The 16,405-nt window shown below is 42.0% G+C and overlaps 1 protein-coding gene across 3 annotated transcripts; it reads left to right on the forward strand.

Annotated features, from left to right (window-relative positions):
* The first annotated feature begins 249 nt into the window (after positions 1-249).
* On the forward strand, positions 250-15,375 carry lgals3.S (lectin, galactoside-binding, soluble, 3 S homeolog). 3 transcript variants are annotated; one of them, XM_041575042.1, is made up of 7 exons: positions 250-566; positions 6,158-6,175; positions 8,312-8,540; positions 8,601-8,845; positions 11,252-11,340; positions 13,261-13,426; positions 15,038-15,375. In XM_041575042.1, the coding sequence occupies exons 2-7, from the start codon at positions 6,161-6,163 to the stop codon at positions 15,191-15,193; spliced, it is 900 nt and encodes a 299-aa protein (XP_041430976.1). In that variant the 5' UTR covers positions 250-566; positions 6,158-6,160; the 3' UTR covers positions 15,194-15,375. The 3 variants fall into 3 exon arrangements, with proteins under 3 accessions (XP_041430976.1, XP_041430977.1, XP_041430975.1); XM_041575043.1 differs by having other exon boundaries at positions 8,312-8,525; positions 8,586-8,845; XM_041575041.1 differs by having other exon boundaries at positions 251-566; positions 8,312-8,845.
* Positions 15,376-16,405: the final 1,030 nt, after the last annotated feature.

Genomic DNA, 16,405 nt, shown 5'->3' on the forward strand with positions numbered 1-16,405 from the left:
CATGGTATTAATAACTGGGGTATGAAAACTTTTGATCAGGGTCATTTGGGTAGTGTGTGTAGTGATTATGATTTCAATAAGTGAAAGAAAAGTTTGAGTTATCATTCATATTCTCTGAAAAATTGTTGAAATCATAATGCCAGGGTATTTAAACTTATGAGCATATATATATATATATATATTGCTTCTTGTGTAATGGCTGCATGACTCTGCTAATAAAGCACTGTTATACTCTACTCATCCTCGGCTACCAAAACATAACAAGAACTAATTAGCCAATCACCTGCCAAAGCTTAGGAAAAGTGCATGTATATTTTCCATTGCTAATGTCCTTTATTAATTCAGTATTCGCAACAGTATTTTATTGCCCAGCATTTTAGCTAATTATTATGACACGTACGACTGAGTTGCAGGGGTGCTGGTTGTCGAACTGGTTTTCTTCAGGGCGATGGGTGTGGCACGTGTGGGCGTGTCCGGCCGCTTCCATATTCTCAGGGTATTCTTCATAGTGACTGCACTGCTGTTTGCTGGTATTTTCCTGCTGAACCTCCTCACGCTCACCCAATGTAAGTAGCCCATCTCTGCCTTTCTGCTTCTCACTGACTCGAACTTGTAGCACTTTGTTTCAGTTTGAAAAGTTTCTATGCACAATAACCTGGACTTGGGGTAATGTAATGCGTTTTGCCTTTCACTAACATACCAGAATTAATAGCTGCCGCTGCACTCCTTTATTTATAGTCACACGACATGTCCTTAAAGACTAATTAAGAGATCATTTGAAAGTAAAGTGATTAAACGCAGCCTGCAGAAAGTGAATTCAGCACAAGTCTGGTTTTAAAGGGGCTACGCACAGACTTTTCCATGCATTCCTGGTCGGGGCAGGTTGACTAGTAAACTCAACTAACAGTTTGTAAAACACGTAACATGGTCCCAAGTGCACTTTTATATGGCCAGAGTGATCTATTTTCCTCTCTATCTCTAGTAGGGATATGGGTTTCATAGGGCACCATGATAAATCTAGGATCAAATGGGTGAACCTCATTTGAGGGACAATTTGATCTGTGGGTCCTTGTTGGAAAGCTTATTTGCCTATACCATATTTGCAATTTTGAATTTTTTTTCAAAACACATCAGTTAATAGTGCTGCTCCAGCAGAATTCTGCACTGAAATCTCTTTCTCAAAAGAACAGATTTTTTTTATATTTAATTTTGAAATCTGACATGGGGCTCGACATATTGACAGTTTCCCAACTGTCCCCAGTCATGTGATTTGTGCTCTGATAAACTTCAGTCACTTTTTACTGCTGTACTGCAAGTTGGAGTGATATCACCCCCTCCCTTTCCCCCCCCCCCCCCCAGCAGCCTAACAACAGAACAATGGGAAGGTAACCAGATAGCAGCTCCCTAACACAAGATAACGGCTGCCTGGTAGATCTAAGAACAGCACTCAATAGTAAAATCCAGGTCCCACTGAGACATATTCAGTTACATTGAGAAGGAAAAACAGCAGCCTGCCAGAAAGCATTTCTCTCCTAAAGTGCAGGCACAAGTCACATGACCAGGGGGCAGCTGGGAAATTGACAAAATGACTAGCCCCATGTCAGATTTCAAAATTGAAGATAAAAAAATCTGTTTGCTCTTTTGAGAAATGGATTTCAGTGCAGAATTCTGCTTGAGTAGCACTATTAACTGATGCGTTTTGAAAAAAACATGTTTTCCCATGACAGTATCCCTTTAACTACTGCTCACGAGTAAAGCCAGATCTAATTGTTGGTATATTCCATTTTACTTAATCATATCAGTGCTGCAGAGTTGCACAATTTGGCTAAGCCCAACCCCATTCAGACAAGAAATAAAATATATTTTGTTTTATTTAAATATGTTTGTACTGTAAAAAAAAAAAAAAAAAAGTTTAAGGCCAATAAAGTTGATATTGGTGCAGAGACGAGCCAACTCTCCAGAGTCCAAAGCTACTCCACCAGGGCTTCACATTACATGTGGTGCTTATTTTCAGTGCCAAAATGCTGGGAGCTGTTGGCCTGTTATGATATAAATTATAAGAGACCCAATAGTAGTAATGCAGTAGCCAAAATATTTATAAAAATTTTAAAAAAATTATTAGAACATATATATATATATATATATATATATATATATATATCCTAACTTGTTTCGTGCCAAATGGACACTTACTCATAGACTAATGGCCACACCCCTGGTTGTTGGGCTGCTTTGCATTCAGTCACTGGGTATCACCCCACCCACAAAACTGTCAATGTGATTGCACACCTGCAGTGTCTTCTGGGTATTCTAATAGCACTGACAATACACGATGGATTAAAGTCTGGTGCAGTGCCAAGCCATTCCCACTTTGACTTCTCCACCAGATTTCTTGAGATTGGGCCAACTCCACATGAGCACCATAGCCACCTCCCTATTAGTTCTACACTGGTAGAGAGCGGCTTTCTAATTTTACTGATGTTGTGAAATGTCATGTCTTTTTGAAAGTTGTGCATCTTTTGTATTTCCTTGAATGAAAGTTTTACAAAGAGGAAAAATAAAATGAACTTCTATGCAGCACTTATATCCCACTTTATATCATAGATTGCAGCCTGTGGGTTCCAATCCAATGGCAAATTGCTAGAATAGAGCTGTTTGCTTTACCTATCTACCATCCCGTTGCTAAATGCTAAAATTGACCTCAACATGACTCCAGTTGAGCTACAACTCCCCCAATGGAGGCATTAGCCTTCTGCAGTACTAAAACCAACTATCATACTACGTGGACACGAACCTGGAGCTAACACAGGATTCCATCTTGTCCAGTTTTGTGGGGCTTTGTCAAGTTTTCAGATAGATCTCCACCCAACCATCCATATCTGGAGCATAGATGTTCTTCCTCAGGGCATTTGTATTTTTTAGCAGTGAGAAGAGAAATCAAAAACATGAATTTAGATGTTACCTTCTACCTTTAATGTAGACTAAAAGAGTAATGAATATGAGTGAGTTAAGGTGGCCATACACAGGGAGATCTGCTCGTTTGGCGATATAGGGGCTACTGGCTGGCACAGGTACAGTTTGATTCATTAATGTGTTGTAAGGTTGCTTTATTAAAGAAATGTGATTAGGAGGGAAATTGTCATATAGAATGATGGCGGGGGGGGATGATGATTGAAGCCCTTGCCTAGTGGCCAAACTACCTTGGCCCGGCCCTGTCCCCAAGGAACAAACAATCGTCTCAGCCTGATATTGGCCACCTCAAGGGGAGCTTATGTGGGTGTGTGACACAGATGTACAATGAGGTGTGTACAATAATGAGTTGCAGAGGTTAGACTAGTCTCTTCTTGTCCTGGCAGTCTGGATTCAAATAATAAGAAGAATGCAAGACACAGCGAAAATGCGTCAACAACTGGAAAAACCTTAATTGTCTCTCAATTACCATAACCTGCTCCCTTTTATATGTCTGCTTAGACTTATACAGTAAAAGAACCAAGTTAATGGAGAAGGAAATGTTAGGCACCTCAAGTGATTGTATTGACTTACCTGAAACCCCGGGCTGGTGCTCCTATCAGCAGAAAACTGCACCGGCCCCGGGTTATACCAGTGAGCACCACGCAGAGATCTTCTTCCGTCTTCCTCTTTCTTTTTGCAGCTGAACATGCGTATTAGAGTGAAAAGCTGAACTTAAACTAAAAAGTCACTATTTCATTCTACTGTGCATGTGTCTGCCCCGGAAAATTTGACCATGTTCTAGTGTGGCCTCTGGGTGCCCACAGGGCCCATGTTCTAGTGTCGGACTGGCCCACAGGGATACCAGGAAAACTCCCGGCCCTACTGCTTCTAACCATTTAGCCTGTTTCATGGTCATTACCAATTTCTATGAGAACAAAGAGGATAAATAGATGGAATAATAGATTATAGTAAGAGGAAGAATAATAGTACTGTGAGTGGGCCCCTGGTGTCCCAGTCCGACACTGTGTGGGGGCCCCTGAGGTAACAGTCCCAGTGGGACCAGGACCCCCAGTCCGACACTGTCTGGGTGGTTGCACTTCACGCAGTTAGGTGTCTGGGTTATGCCTGTCTTGTGTGCTATTTTAGGTGACACATATGCTCTGGAGCAGGGATCCCCAACCTTTTGAACCCATGAGCAACATTCAGAAGTAAAAGGAGTTGGGGAGCAACGCTAATATGAAAAATGTTCTTGGGGTGCCATATAAGTACTGTGATTGGTCATTTGGTAGCCCCTATGTGGATTGTCAACCTATATCGAGGCTCTGTATGGTTTTTATAGAACCAAAACTTGTTTCCAAGACTGGAATTCAAAAATAAGCTCCTACTTTGAGGCCACTGGGAGCAACATCCAAAGGGTTGGAGAACATGTTACTCACGAGCTACTGGTTGGGGATCACTGGTCTGGAGTCTACGAACCACGTCCTGGAAGTTCACTGATGATACATATTTTGAACGTTTTGCATATGCTGCTGTAATCTGTGTTAGCGTGATATTTGGTATGATACTTCACCATCTCAATATTCCCTCTGTGTGTAGGTTGTAGTCTTCTTTGGGTTTAATAACGGTGTATATTCCAGATGCTGTGAGAAGTCGTCCCTTGTTTGCTTTTATTAGAATATCTAGTGGCTTATTTGTTAGTTGTGACTTTATGCTCCGAATTACCTTCTCCACATGGCTTTTAACTTGGAGGTATGCAAAGATTATGGCTATTAGGGAGTCCATATTTAGATTGAATTTCTGGAAATTTGTATATTGTGCAGGTACTAGCTTTGAGGAGTGATCCAATCGTTGATAGGCCTTTAAAGTGCCATATTAATCAATGCCCCATTTAATACAACTCAAGACCTTATTTGCCCTTGATGCTGCTGACTGGCATTGTTGCTACAGACAAGTTTATTATCTACAAGGAATCCAAGCTCCGTCTCCATTATGGATTTGCCTAGTGCAGTCCCATTAGGGTCCACACTGGGTGTTTGGGGAAGATTTGGTCGCCTGACGACTAACCGCCTCGTTTTTGCGGCGACAAATCTCCCCAAACGCCTTCCCTGTTCCTGTGCCGGCTAAAGTGAAAAAACGCCGGCGCTAATCACACGCGGCGGTTCGTTTTTCGAAGTTGCCTAAACTTCAGACAACTTCGGAAAACGAATTGCCGCGTGTGATTAAAGGGATACTGTCATGGGAAAAAACTTTTTTTTCAAAATGAATCAGTTAATAGTGCTGCTCCAGCAGAATTTTGTGCTGAAATCCATTTCTCAAAAGAGCAAACAGATTTTTTTATATTTAATTTTGAAATCTGACATGGGGCTAGACATTTTGTCAATTTCCCAGCTGCCCCAAGTCATGTGACTTGTGCTCTGATAAACTTCGATCACTCTTTACTGCTGTACTGCAAGTTGGAGTGATATCACCCCCACCCTTCCCCCCCCCCCCCCCAGCACCCAAACAAAAGAACAATGGGAAGGTAACCAGATAGCAGTTCCCTAACACAAGATAACAGCTGCCTGGTAGATCTAAGAACAACACTCAATAGTAAAAACCCAGGTCCCACTGAGACACATTCAGTTACATTGAGAAGGAAGAACAGCAGCCTGCCAGAAAGCATTTCTCTCCTAAAGTGCAGGCACAAGTCACATGACCAGGGGCAGCTGGGAAATTGACAATATGTCTAGCCCCAGTCAGATTTAAAAATTGAATATAAAAAAATCAGTTTGCTCTTTTGAGAAATGGATTTCAGTGCAGAATTCTGCTGGAGCAGCACTATTAACTGATTCATTTTGAATAAAACATGTTTTCCGATGACAGGATCCCATTAAGGGTATAAGTGGATATTGTTACATCCCAGGTGCAGGACTTTACATTTATCAACATTGAATCTCGTTTGCCACTTAGCTGCCCAGATTGCCAGTTTGTCAAGATCCTGTTGCAAAGTCTGATGCATTTGGCAGGAACCTGTGGAGATTGTTTTACATACACTGTATATTATATATAGTTGATTATAGATAAATGACATTTGTTTTTAATTTATATTCTTTTCCAGCGACATCTCCCTATTGTGCTAGAAATAAAATGAGATTTATGGCAGGGGACTAATACTAAGTTTTTTAGAACATTGATTTATAACTTTCTTATTTTTCTTTTCTTGCAGACCATGGAAGACTTTTCGGTAAGTGTTTTTCAGTGTAATCAATGGAGTTCCCACGTCACTTTTACTGCAGTTGAGGGTGGTCAATAAACACAGGTAGTGATAGGCGAATTTATTGGCCAGTCATGAATTTGCGGCAAATTTGCGCGGTTCGCCTTCGGCGAAAAAATTCGCGAAACGCCTGTGAAAATTCGCTGGCGTCAAAAACAGTTCTGAAAAAAACTTTCGTCGACAACGGACGCTGGCGTCAGAAAACGGCCGCCGGCGTCAAAAACATACGCCGCTTCACAAATTTTTCACTGTTTCGAGAATTTCGCGCAAAATTCTCGCATTTTTCGGCGAAACACTGCAAATTCGCCCATCACTAAACACAAGCCCTAAACACATACCAAAAATGAAAGTGTTTTAAAATAATGAAAATACAATGTACTGTTGCTCTGCTAAAACGGATGTGTTTGCTTCAGAAACACTACTATAGTTTATATAAACAAGCTGCTGTGTAGCCATAGGGGCAGCCATTCAAGCACAGGATACACAGTAGATAACAGATAAGTACTACTATAGTTTATATAAACAAGCTGCTGTGTAGCCATGGGGGCAGCCATTCAAGCACAGGATACACAGTAGATTACAGATAAGTACTACTATAGTTTATATAAACAAGTCACTGTGTAGCTATGGGGGCATCCATTCAAGGACAGGATACACAGTAGATAACAGATAAGTACTACTATAGTTTATATAAACAAGCTGCTGTGTAGCCATAGGGGCAGCCATTCAAGCACAGGATACACAGTAGATAACAGATAAGTACTACTATAGTTTATATAAACAAGCTGCTGTGTAGCCATGGGGGCAGCCATTCAAGCACAGGATACACAGTAGATTACAGATAAGTACTACTATAGTTTATATAAACAAGTCACTGTGTAGCTATGGGGGCATCCATTCAAGGACAGGATACACAGTAGATAACAGATAAGTACTACTATAGTTTATATAAACAAGCTGCTGTGTAGCCATGGGGGCAGCCATTCAAGCACAGGATACACAGTAGATAACAGATAAGTACTACTATAGTTTATATAAACAAGCTGCTGTGTAGCCATGGGGGCAGCCATTCAAGCACAGGATACACAGTAGATAACAGATAAGTACTACTATAGTTTATATAAACAAGCTGCTGTGTAGCCATGGGGGCAGCCATTCAAGCACAGGACACACAGTAGATAACAGATAAGTTCTGAAGAATCCTATTGTATATTACAGATCTTTCCCATTATCTCTTGCGTGTCCTGGGTCTTTTCTCCGTTTTCTCCTTTAAATGGCTGCCCCCATGGCTACACAGCAGTCTTTTTATATAAACTATAGTAGAGTTTCTGAAGCAAACACCAGTTTTAGCAGTGCAGCACAACAGTACATTATGTTTTTGTTACTTTAAAACAATTTCACTTTTTGGTGTTACTGTTCCTTTAAAAGACCAGTAACAAAAAATGTTTAAAAAAAAAAGTTTCTACATAACAAAAAACCCCACTAAGACATTTAACTTTAAATTCGCAAAGTCTTTATTAAGAAATAACTTACCGATTGCGCTCCTCTTCAGAAATGGCGACAGGGCGACAATCCATCGTGCGGCGCTCGATTTCTCCTCCCTGCCTTCTATAGGAGATAGCCAGGGAGGAGAAATCGATGGAAATGGTGGATCGTCACCCTGTCGCCGTTTCTGAAGAGGAGCGCAATCGGTAAGTTATTTCTCTATAAAGACTTTACGAATTTAAAGTTAAAAGTGTCTTGGTGTTTTTTTTCATTAAGTACAAACAAATTATTATTATTTTTTTTTAAATTATGTTACTGGTCCTTTAAGCTGCTGGCAGTAATACATATGAATTGCAGCCAAGGAGAAGGCAGTTTCAGGTGGATACGCATTTTACTGATGGCAATTCAGGTATTTTTAAGAAACTTGTCTCTCATGGGCAGAGCAGATTTCCTGCTGACAACGAACCTCCCGGAGCTCTTTTTGTATTTAACAGAAATGTATTTATATCTTCTTAAGCACATTAATCTGATAATCCTTTTGCAAGAAATGAGATTTCAATTATTTCAATTTTAAAATGATACCCTGCGTCTAATCTATATTTTTTCTTCGCTCACTTCCAGTTGGATGATGCTATAGCTCAACAGAACTCTGGAAATGCCCAGCAATCCCAGGGTCAGGACCCAGGCCAACCACAACAGCAGCCCTGGCCTTGGGGCAACCCTCCACCAGCCCAGTATCCAGGTTATCCAGGTGCTCCACCAGGTCAGTATCCAGGCTATCCTGGTGCACAGGGCCAACAATATCCAGGGTCCTTCCCTGGCCAGCAATATCCCGGTTTCCCTGCACCAGGCCAAGGACAACCGGGATTCCCTGCACCAGGCCAAGGACACCCAGGATTCCCTGCACCAGGCCAAGGACAACCGGGATTCCCTGCACCAGGCCAAGGACACCCGGGATTCCCTGCACCAGGCCAAGGACACCCGGGATTCCCTGCACCAGGCCAAGGACACCCGGGATTCCCTGCACCAGGCCATGGACACCCGGGATTCCCTGCACCAGGCCATGGACACCCAGGATTCCCTGCACAAGATCCACATAAACCTGGATTTCCAGGACAGCCAGAACCTCCTAAACCATCCGCTCCAGTTCAGCTAGTAAGTAATTATGAAGACCAGTATAGCTAAACATAGTACGTAAATGATGTATATGTTATATAAAGCTGCATTCTGTTTTAAAGGAATTGTTCAGTGTAAAAATAAAAACTGGGTAAATAGATAGTCTGTGCAAAATAAAACATGTTTCTAATATAGTTAGTTAGCCAAAAATGTAATGTATAAAGGCTGGAGTGATTTGATGTATAACAAGTCAGTCAGGACACTATTTCTTGCTTTTCAGCTCTCTTGGTTTACACTGACTGGTTACCCTGGCTACCAGGCAGTAACCAATCAGAGACTTGAGGGGGGGCCACATGGGTCATATCTGTTGCTTTTCAATCTGAGCTGAATGCTGAGGATCAATTACAAACTCACTGAACAGAAATGTACCATGTGGCCCCCCTTCAAGTCGCTGACTAACTCAGAGTTATAGAGCTGAAAAGCAGGAAGTTGGATTCTGGCTGTTTTATTAGACATCCAGTCACTCCAGCCTTTATATATTACATTTTTGGCTAACTAACTATATTAGAAACATTTTTTATTTTGCACAGCCTATCTATTTACCCAGTTTTTATTTTCACACTGAACTATTCCTTTAAGATGTCAACAATGCAATGTTCCACTGAAGTCAAGCTATAATTGTTTGCATGCTGCCCATGTATAGGTCCGTGTTTCAGTGAAAAGGAATTATAACTGATCCTAAGCTTCCACCTCACGACTCCTAGCCCATTCTGGCACATCTCTGCACAGTAACTCACTGTCATGCCCAATAGCCCAAACCCCACACTGGAATGACCAGCAGTCCCACACCGGGTGGATGCAAAATCAGTCAGTTCAATGTCCCTTCCCCAAGAGCTGTTATGTCCCCAGGTAGCGTTACCTACCCCAAGGTACATTTCCCTTTGAAAGAAGTAGCTGCTCCCACATGGCAGGTACACAAGCAAGACCTGTCCTCACCCTGGGGAAACACACAGTAGCCAAAGTTTCCACAGGCAGGAGAAACTATCTCTCCCTAATGCTCAAATACTTTCTCCAGCAGAGCAAAACACAGCCTTTTCTTCTCCTTCTTCCAGGAACTACTTTTTAAACAGCCGTGTCACTTTCCACAGCTCTGATTGTCTCTCTAGCTGACGCAGCAGGGATTCCCCTTTACAAGCTCTGTGGGAAACCCTGTACATTTGGCTCCAAAGCCAGGCACTCCCACTCTAACAAGGATGCAATGGAGCGCACAGCCAATCAGACGGCTCTCCAACCTGTAACTGGGCTGGATGATGTCACAGACAGAAAAACAGGGGAAGGATTTGTCTGATCCCCTACATAGGACACAAAATATGCAACATATTGAACAGAAGATTTGTAGACTGACAAGGAGAGTAGAAGGATGCTTGCAGTAAGAGAGTTTATTTAGCCAACATAAAGTAAATTAATTCCATAGTATTGAAACAGGCAGGATAAGGAAATGAACAACTTACTGACTTAGCAGCTCAAGGCAAACAAAGTCCAGGGATAGGCATACATTAGCCAAAAAGGGAAACAAGAACCAGAAATACCAGCATGGGAGAGAGTCATGGAACAGGGTCAGACTGGAACTAGGAAATCAGGCACATAGGAACATAGACCAGGTGTCCAGCAAGTATGAAGAACTATTAACTGGCAGGAGGGAAGTCAGTTCATGGTTTAAATAAGGACCCTCTGCTGGGAGCTAATTAGGGATAGGCTGCATCTGACAGTTAATCGGAGCAGCTGAGTATAATTAAAAGCACCAGGGCTAACCATAGGAACCTCAAAAACAGGTTAATCCTATAACTCTAATCTGCCTGAATAGTGAAGAGGCGAGGCAACAGGCTGCAATACATAAGGTTCCTGGTTCAAACCCAGCAGAGGGATGATTCCATACACTCACTCCCATTTACTAGAGGGGCGAACAAAGTATCTGTCCCTATATCCCCTAATTCAGGGCCCAGCCCTTTTGCGCCATGGCTCCACCCATTTTTGTGTCATGGCCCGCCCCTTTAGTTCCTGCCCCCACCACTGGCCGGTTAACATTTTTTGAAAAGTTGTCAACCCGAGCCGGTACCTATATCTTTTCTTGTAGCTACTTTGGAAGTGCCGTCTTCCTAAGGTTTGTGCACCAGTCGAAAATTTAATTTTAAGAGCCCGGATGTGCACGTGATTTTCTCTCTACATCTGTTCTTAACCCTTTTCACTGGAACATCTGTAGTTCTGTTCTGGCAACATTCCATGTGATGATCATATTGAACTGAAAAACCATTGTTGAAATATCTATGAACATTCTGATTTATCCAGGTCCTGATGATATACAGTATCTAGTACAATTCTCAGTCTGTTTCTAGTATTTTTAGCAGTAAAATGTCTAATTTGCTGGATCATGTTTTTGTGTTTCAGAAAGTTCCATTTGACCTTCCTCTGCCCTCTGGGGTCGTACCCCGCCTTAAGATCACAGTTAATGGCAAAATTAACCCAAATCCAAAGAGGTAAACACGCAAACCATTTGCAGCTGGCAGCAGTTATATTGTCTGTAAACCGCATCTGAGATTGCTAAGAAAATGTTTTTTGTTTTTAATATAAATCTGATTTGGATATTTGGAAATCCTCATTAATCATTAACCTTTCAGGAAGTGAATATTTTTTTAAAAAAAACAGCTCATCTTTGTTCTGCGTCACTGCATTCGTACTGCATTAAAGGAGAAGGAAAGCTACGGAGGCATTTTATTGCCAATAGATTAGCTGCAATAGTGCAAGCTAGAATGCTATATTTATTCTGTAGAATGTTTTACCATATCTGAGTAAAAAGCTCTAGAAACTCTCTGTTTGTTTAGAATAGGAGCTGCAGTATTAATGTGGTGTGACATCACTTCCTGCCTGAGTCTCTCCCTGCTCTGGGCTCAGATTACAGTAGAGAAGGGAGGGGGTGGGGAAGAGGAGCAAACTGAGCATGCTCTTGCCCAGGGCAATGAGGTTTAAGCTGAAGGCAGGAAGTCTGATACAGAAGCCCATGAGTACACAATAGAAGGAAAGAAATGTGGTATTTCTTTTGACAGAGGACTCAGAGCAACATTACTTTGGGGGTTTACTGGTGTATTTAGATGGACCTTTCTGATAAGGCTTACTTAGTTTTAACCTTTCCTTCTCCTTTAATGCAGGCCATTTATAAAGTGGCAATTTATTTCACAATAGGGATCCAAAACAAGACTGATTTCATTGCATGCCTAGTACGTAGTTCTATGCAGTTATACACAAGCTTTAATCCAGATATCGGGTCAGAGTAGGGTTGCCACCTGTCCGGTATTTTGAAGGGCTGCCCGGGGTCAAAACTTCCTGCCCGGTTTTCCAAATAAGGAAAACTGGAAAGGATTCTCTTGACTGACACGCCGATTGGCCAATCGCCGAGTCAAAGTCCCACTCCCTGACATCACTGACACACCCATGTATGTCACGGCTCCGCCCCTGATGTCACGGCTCCGTCCCCCACCCTGTCTCCATCGTTTCGGAAGGTGGCAATCCTAGGTCAGAGACCTACTTTGATGTCAATCTAGGCCTGTCAGATTCTTAAAGGAGAAACAAACCCCTTATTAAAAAATCCTACCCCCCACCCCACATAGACCCCCCTCCCTCCTCCCCCCAGCCTAGCTGGTACCCCGGGAAAATGCCCCTAACTTTTACTTACCCCTCAGTGCAGATTTAGGGATCAGAGTTCTGTTAAAATAAAAACTACGTAAATAGATAGGCTGTGCAAAATAAAAAATACCCCACACAGTATATCCTCAAACTGAACAGAGGAATGACTGGTAGGAGCCGGGCAACCAATGGACGGTAGTTGTCAAACTTGACTCTCTGCAGTAAGGAAATAAGAAAGCCAGACAGGCGGAGATCAGGACGGGCGGCATACCAGCGGAAAACGATAATCAAGGAAGGGTCAAACCGGTAAGATAGGTGTTCCAAGAGCGGTACAATCAGGGAGAATCCAAGAAGCGTAGTCGGTGACAGGCAGGGTCAAAAGCAAAGTAGCAGGAGGTACCAAGCGTCGTAACAATTCAGGGAAGTTCAAGGAGCGTAGTCGGTAAGCAAATCCAAGTCAATACAAAAGTTGAGTAACAGATCAGTTGAGTTTGGAAAAACGCCAAGACTATGTCTGAGCAAAGTCCTGACCTTGAGAACACTACAAATAGCTCCCTTTATGCCAGCAGCGTTGGGTTCTGGCTTCACGTTGGGTTTGCTTCACGATGCCCGCGACGGACGCAGTGTCAATACAAAAGGACGCCAGTGCAAACATCCTGACATATGAAAAGTTCCATATATACCATTCACCATTGTGCGCCTGTCCTATGTTTCTGCTGGAGATAAATTCTCTATCCAAAGACGTCTAATGCTCAGCCTTTCCTTTCACTCAATAGGTTTGTCGTTGACTTAAAAAAAGGCCAGGATATTGCCTTACACATCAACCCACGTTTTCATGAAAGACCCCATGTTATTGTGCGCAATTCAATGATCAATACCAAATGGGGACCAGAAGAGCGACAAGCTCCAAAGTTTCCATTTGCAGCAGGCCAGCCTTTTAAAGTGAGTTTTTATTGGTTTAAAAAAAAAAAAGTTCTTACGTTGTGTATAAGGCAGTTTCACCGTTCTCTATACGTGTGTGTTTATGTTAGTATGTATATTTATATTTACATGTACATATATATGTATACATTATATATTTTCCAAATCATTGGTGCCTATCCAACTAAAATTAAAGGAGAATTCAACCCTAACGTTAAAAAACCCCTACCCTACATAGACCCCCTTCCTCCAGCCTAAGTGTTACCCAGGCAAATGCCCCTAACGTTTTACTTACCCCTCAGTGCAGATTCAGGCATCGGAATTCATGGGCGCCATCTTCAGCTGCTTTGGTAATCTTCAGAATGAGACCGGCAATTTTCGCCCGTGAACTCCGATGCCCTGAGTCTTCACCGAGGGGTAAGTAAAGACTTAGGGGCATTTGCCTGGGGTAACACTTAGGCTGGGGGGAGGAGGGGGGGTCTATGTAGGGTAGGGGGGTAGGGTTTTTTTTACGTTAGGGTTGAATTCTCCTTTAACCATCATTTGACTTGTGGTCTAGATTCAAGTAGCTTGGAACCCATCTTTTTTTATCTGGCTCACTAGCTTTGTCAGGATTTACAGAAGCACTAATAAATCCAGAAATGCTGTATTTTGTATACTAAACATAAACTTACTGCACCACAAGCCTAATCAAACAAATAATTTATGCTTTCAAAGTTGGCCACAGGGGGTCACCATCTTGTAACTTTGTTATACATCTTTGCAAGACCAAGACTGTGCACATGCTCAGTGTGATCTGGGCTGCTTAGGGATCGTCATAAATGATCAAAACAGCACAAGTCAAATAATATCTGCCAGAAGCCGATACAGCAAGACTGATTAATAATCAGAATATACAGACTGCACTGGGTCCTGTGTTGTCATGTAATCTAATGTGGATTTTATAGTTTTTGTATTGTTTAATACAAACTTTCTCCAACTCTGCAGAACCAGTGGCTGCAGCAAAATAATCCTCCAAATAGAATTCCAGTTTATCTGTTTAAATCTGGCTCCATGATCTTTGTCCCTGCAGCTGGAGTTGGAAACAGTAAAGGGAATGTAAAGGCAAAAGTAAAATCCAATACAAATCTCTACACAGTCGCCGACCGCTCTACAGGGAAACAAACAAAGCTGCTTGAGTTCTGCATGGCTGGGAAGTAAGGCGGGGGCTCCCCCTGCTGTTCATAAGTATGATTGTTTCCCTGCAGAGCAGTTAGGGACCGTCTGACAATTCCTATCCACAGCAGTAAATGAAGGGAGAATTTAACTGCAGTAAGGTTTCTTATAAAAACAGTACACATTTTTTAATTTAAGTATATTAGAGATAGATATCTTTTTCTTTAAAGAAAGTACATTTTTTGCATTTACATGCCCTTTAAGTGTTATTTACATCAGCCTAAATTTAAAAAAGTTCACTGATTTAGCTCCCTTGCACACAATGTGACCATTCAGATCTAGTTTTATACTGGCAAATGTTATCGCTTTATGAATTGGATGCTAAACACAAAGCTTCCACTGGAATATCATTGCACTATACCCTTGCCCATATATCAGTATCTAACACGGTATCGTATATTTTTTTCCCCCCACCAGATCCAAGTTCATTGTGAAGCCGACCATTACAAAGTGGCTGTCAATAATGAAATCCTCTTCCAGTATTCCCACAGGGTGAGAGAACTACATGAAATAAAGAATGTGCATGTCTATGGTGATATCACTTTAACTGATGTTAACTACACCATGGGCTGAGGATTTAAGGTGTGGGAGATGCAGATTAGGGATTTTGTAGAGTCCTTAGTAATTGGCTCAGCCTTTATGTCAAACTGTTAATTCAACCAATGAACTCTTGTACTTTTGTTACAGTAAGTCATTACATGTTTTTCTGGGTGGGTCTTAAATGGAAAATAAAAAAACGCATTGTGATACAAGGATAAATCTGGTTGTTATTATTAATGACATTAATATCCTGAGGGGTTTTTAAACTAATTCGGTTGCATTGAGTACATGACAGTTTTAGCCTAACCAGCAGTTGGATACTTGCACTTCTTTCGAAGGAACATGAATTTTAAGGAAAGTACCATGAACACTTGTTTGTTCCAGGCTTCTTAGGGTCAGGGCACACAGGCAAATTCAAGGAGGTTAGTCGCCGACAAATCTCCTCTTCTTCGGGCGACTAATCTCCCTGAACTGCCTCCCCACCGGCCAGAATCGAAATCGCCGGCGGGGTGGCACTCGGAGCGCTTCATTTTCCAAAGTTCAAAACTTCAGAAAACGAATCGCTCAGAATGCCATCCCGTCAGCGATTTACATTTTAGCCGGCAGGAAGGCAGTTCTGTGAGATTAGTTGCCCCGAAGAGGAGATTTGTCGCGGGATGACTAATCTCCCTGAATCTGCCTGTGTGCCCTGACCCTTAAAGGAAAACTATACCCTCCCAAACAATGTAGGTCTCTATAAAAAGATATTGCATAAAACATCTCATATGTAAAACCCTGCTTTCTGAGTGGAATCGGTTTCTAAGACCGGGACCCAACCCCGTGACCTGAACTGCAACCCGCATATTTACACACTTTGATCTGCTACCTGACCCGGACCCGCAACTGCCTTATCCACAACCCAACCGCCGACCATCATCAGGAAGTGGTGTTGCTGCAAACCAGAAGTGACATCATCAAAAGTGGGTGGGGACAGAAACAAGGATAGTAGGATTCACAATTCACACAAACAAACCATACATTTTAGGTCACATGAGCTAATTAACAGACAGAGGGGGTCATTTATAAACTTTGCTCAGTGCAGATTGGTTCGCAAAGTGAATATATTTGCCTTGTGCATGGTTATATTTATAAAGCTGAATAAGAGGGTGCAAACAGAATTGCGATTTGTGTTTTCACAATGCGAATGTCTATAGGAGCTTTTTAAATATGACACAATTCGCAAATTGCGAATATTTATGCGCACAC

This window comes from Xenopus laevis, chromosome 8S, assembly GCF_017654675.1.
Source record: "Xenopus laevis strain J_2021 chromosome 8S, Xenopus_laevis_v10.1, whole genome shotgun sequence".
NCBI classification, from domain to species: domain Eukaryota; kingdom Metazoa; phylum Chordata; class Amphibia; order Anura; family Pipidae; genus Xenopus; species Xenopus laevis.

What these genes read in the sequence shown, in the direction of transcription:
- lgals3.S (XM_041575041.1), top strand. An exon ending in CATCCGCTCCAGTTCAGCTA is followed by an intron (nt 8,846 to 11,251) that starts GTAAGTAATTAT and finishes TTTGTGTTTCAG; the next exon opens with AAAGTTCCATTTGACCTTCC. An exon ending in ATTAACCCAAATCCAAAGAG is followed by an intron (nt 11,341 to 13,260) that starts GTAAACACGCAA and finishes TTCACTCAATAG; the next exon opens with GTTTGTCGTTGACTTAAAAA.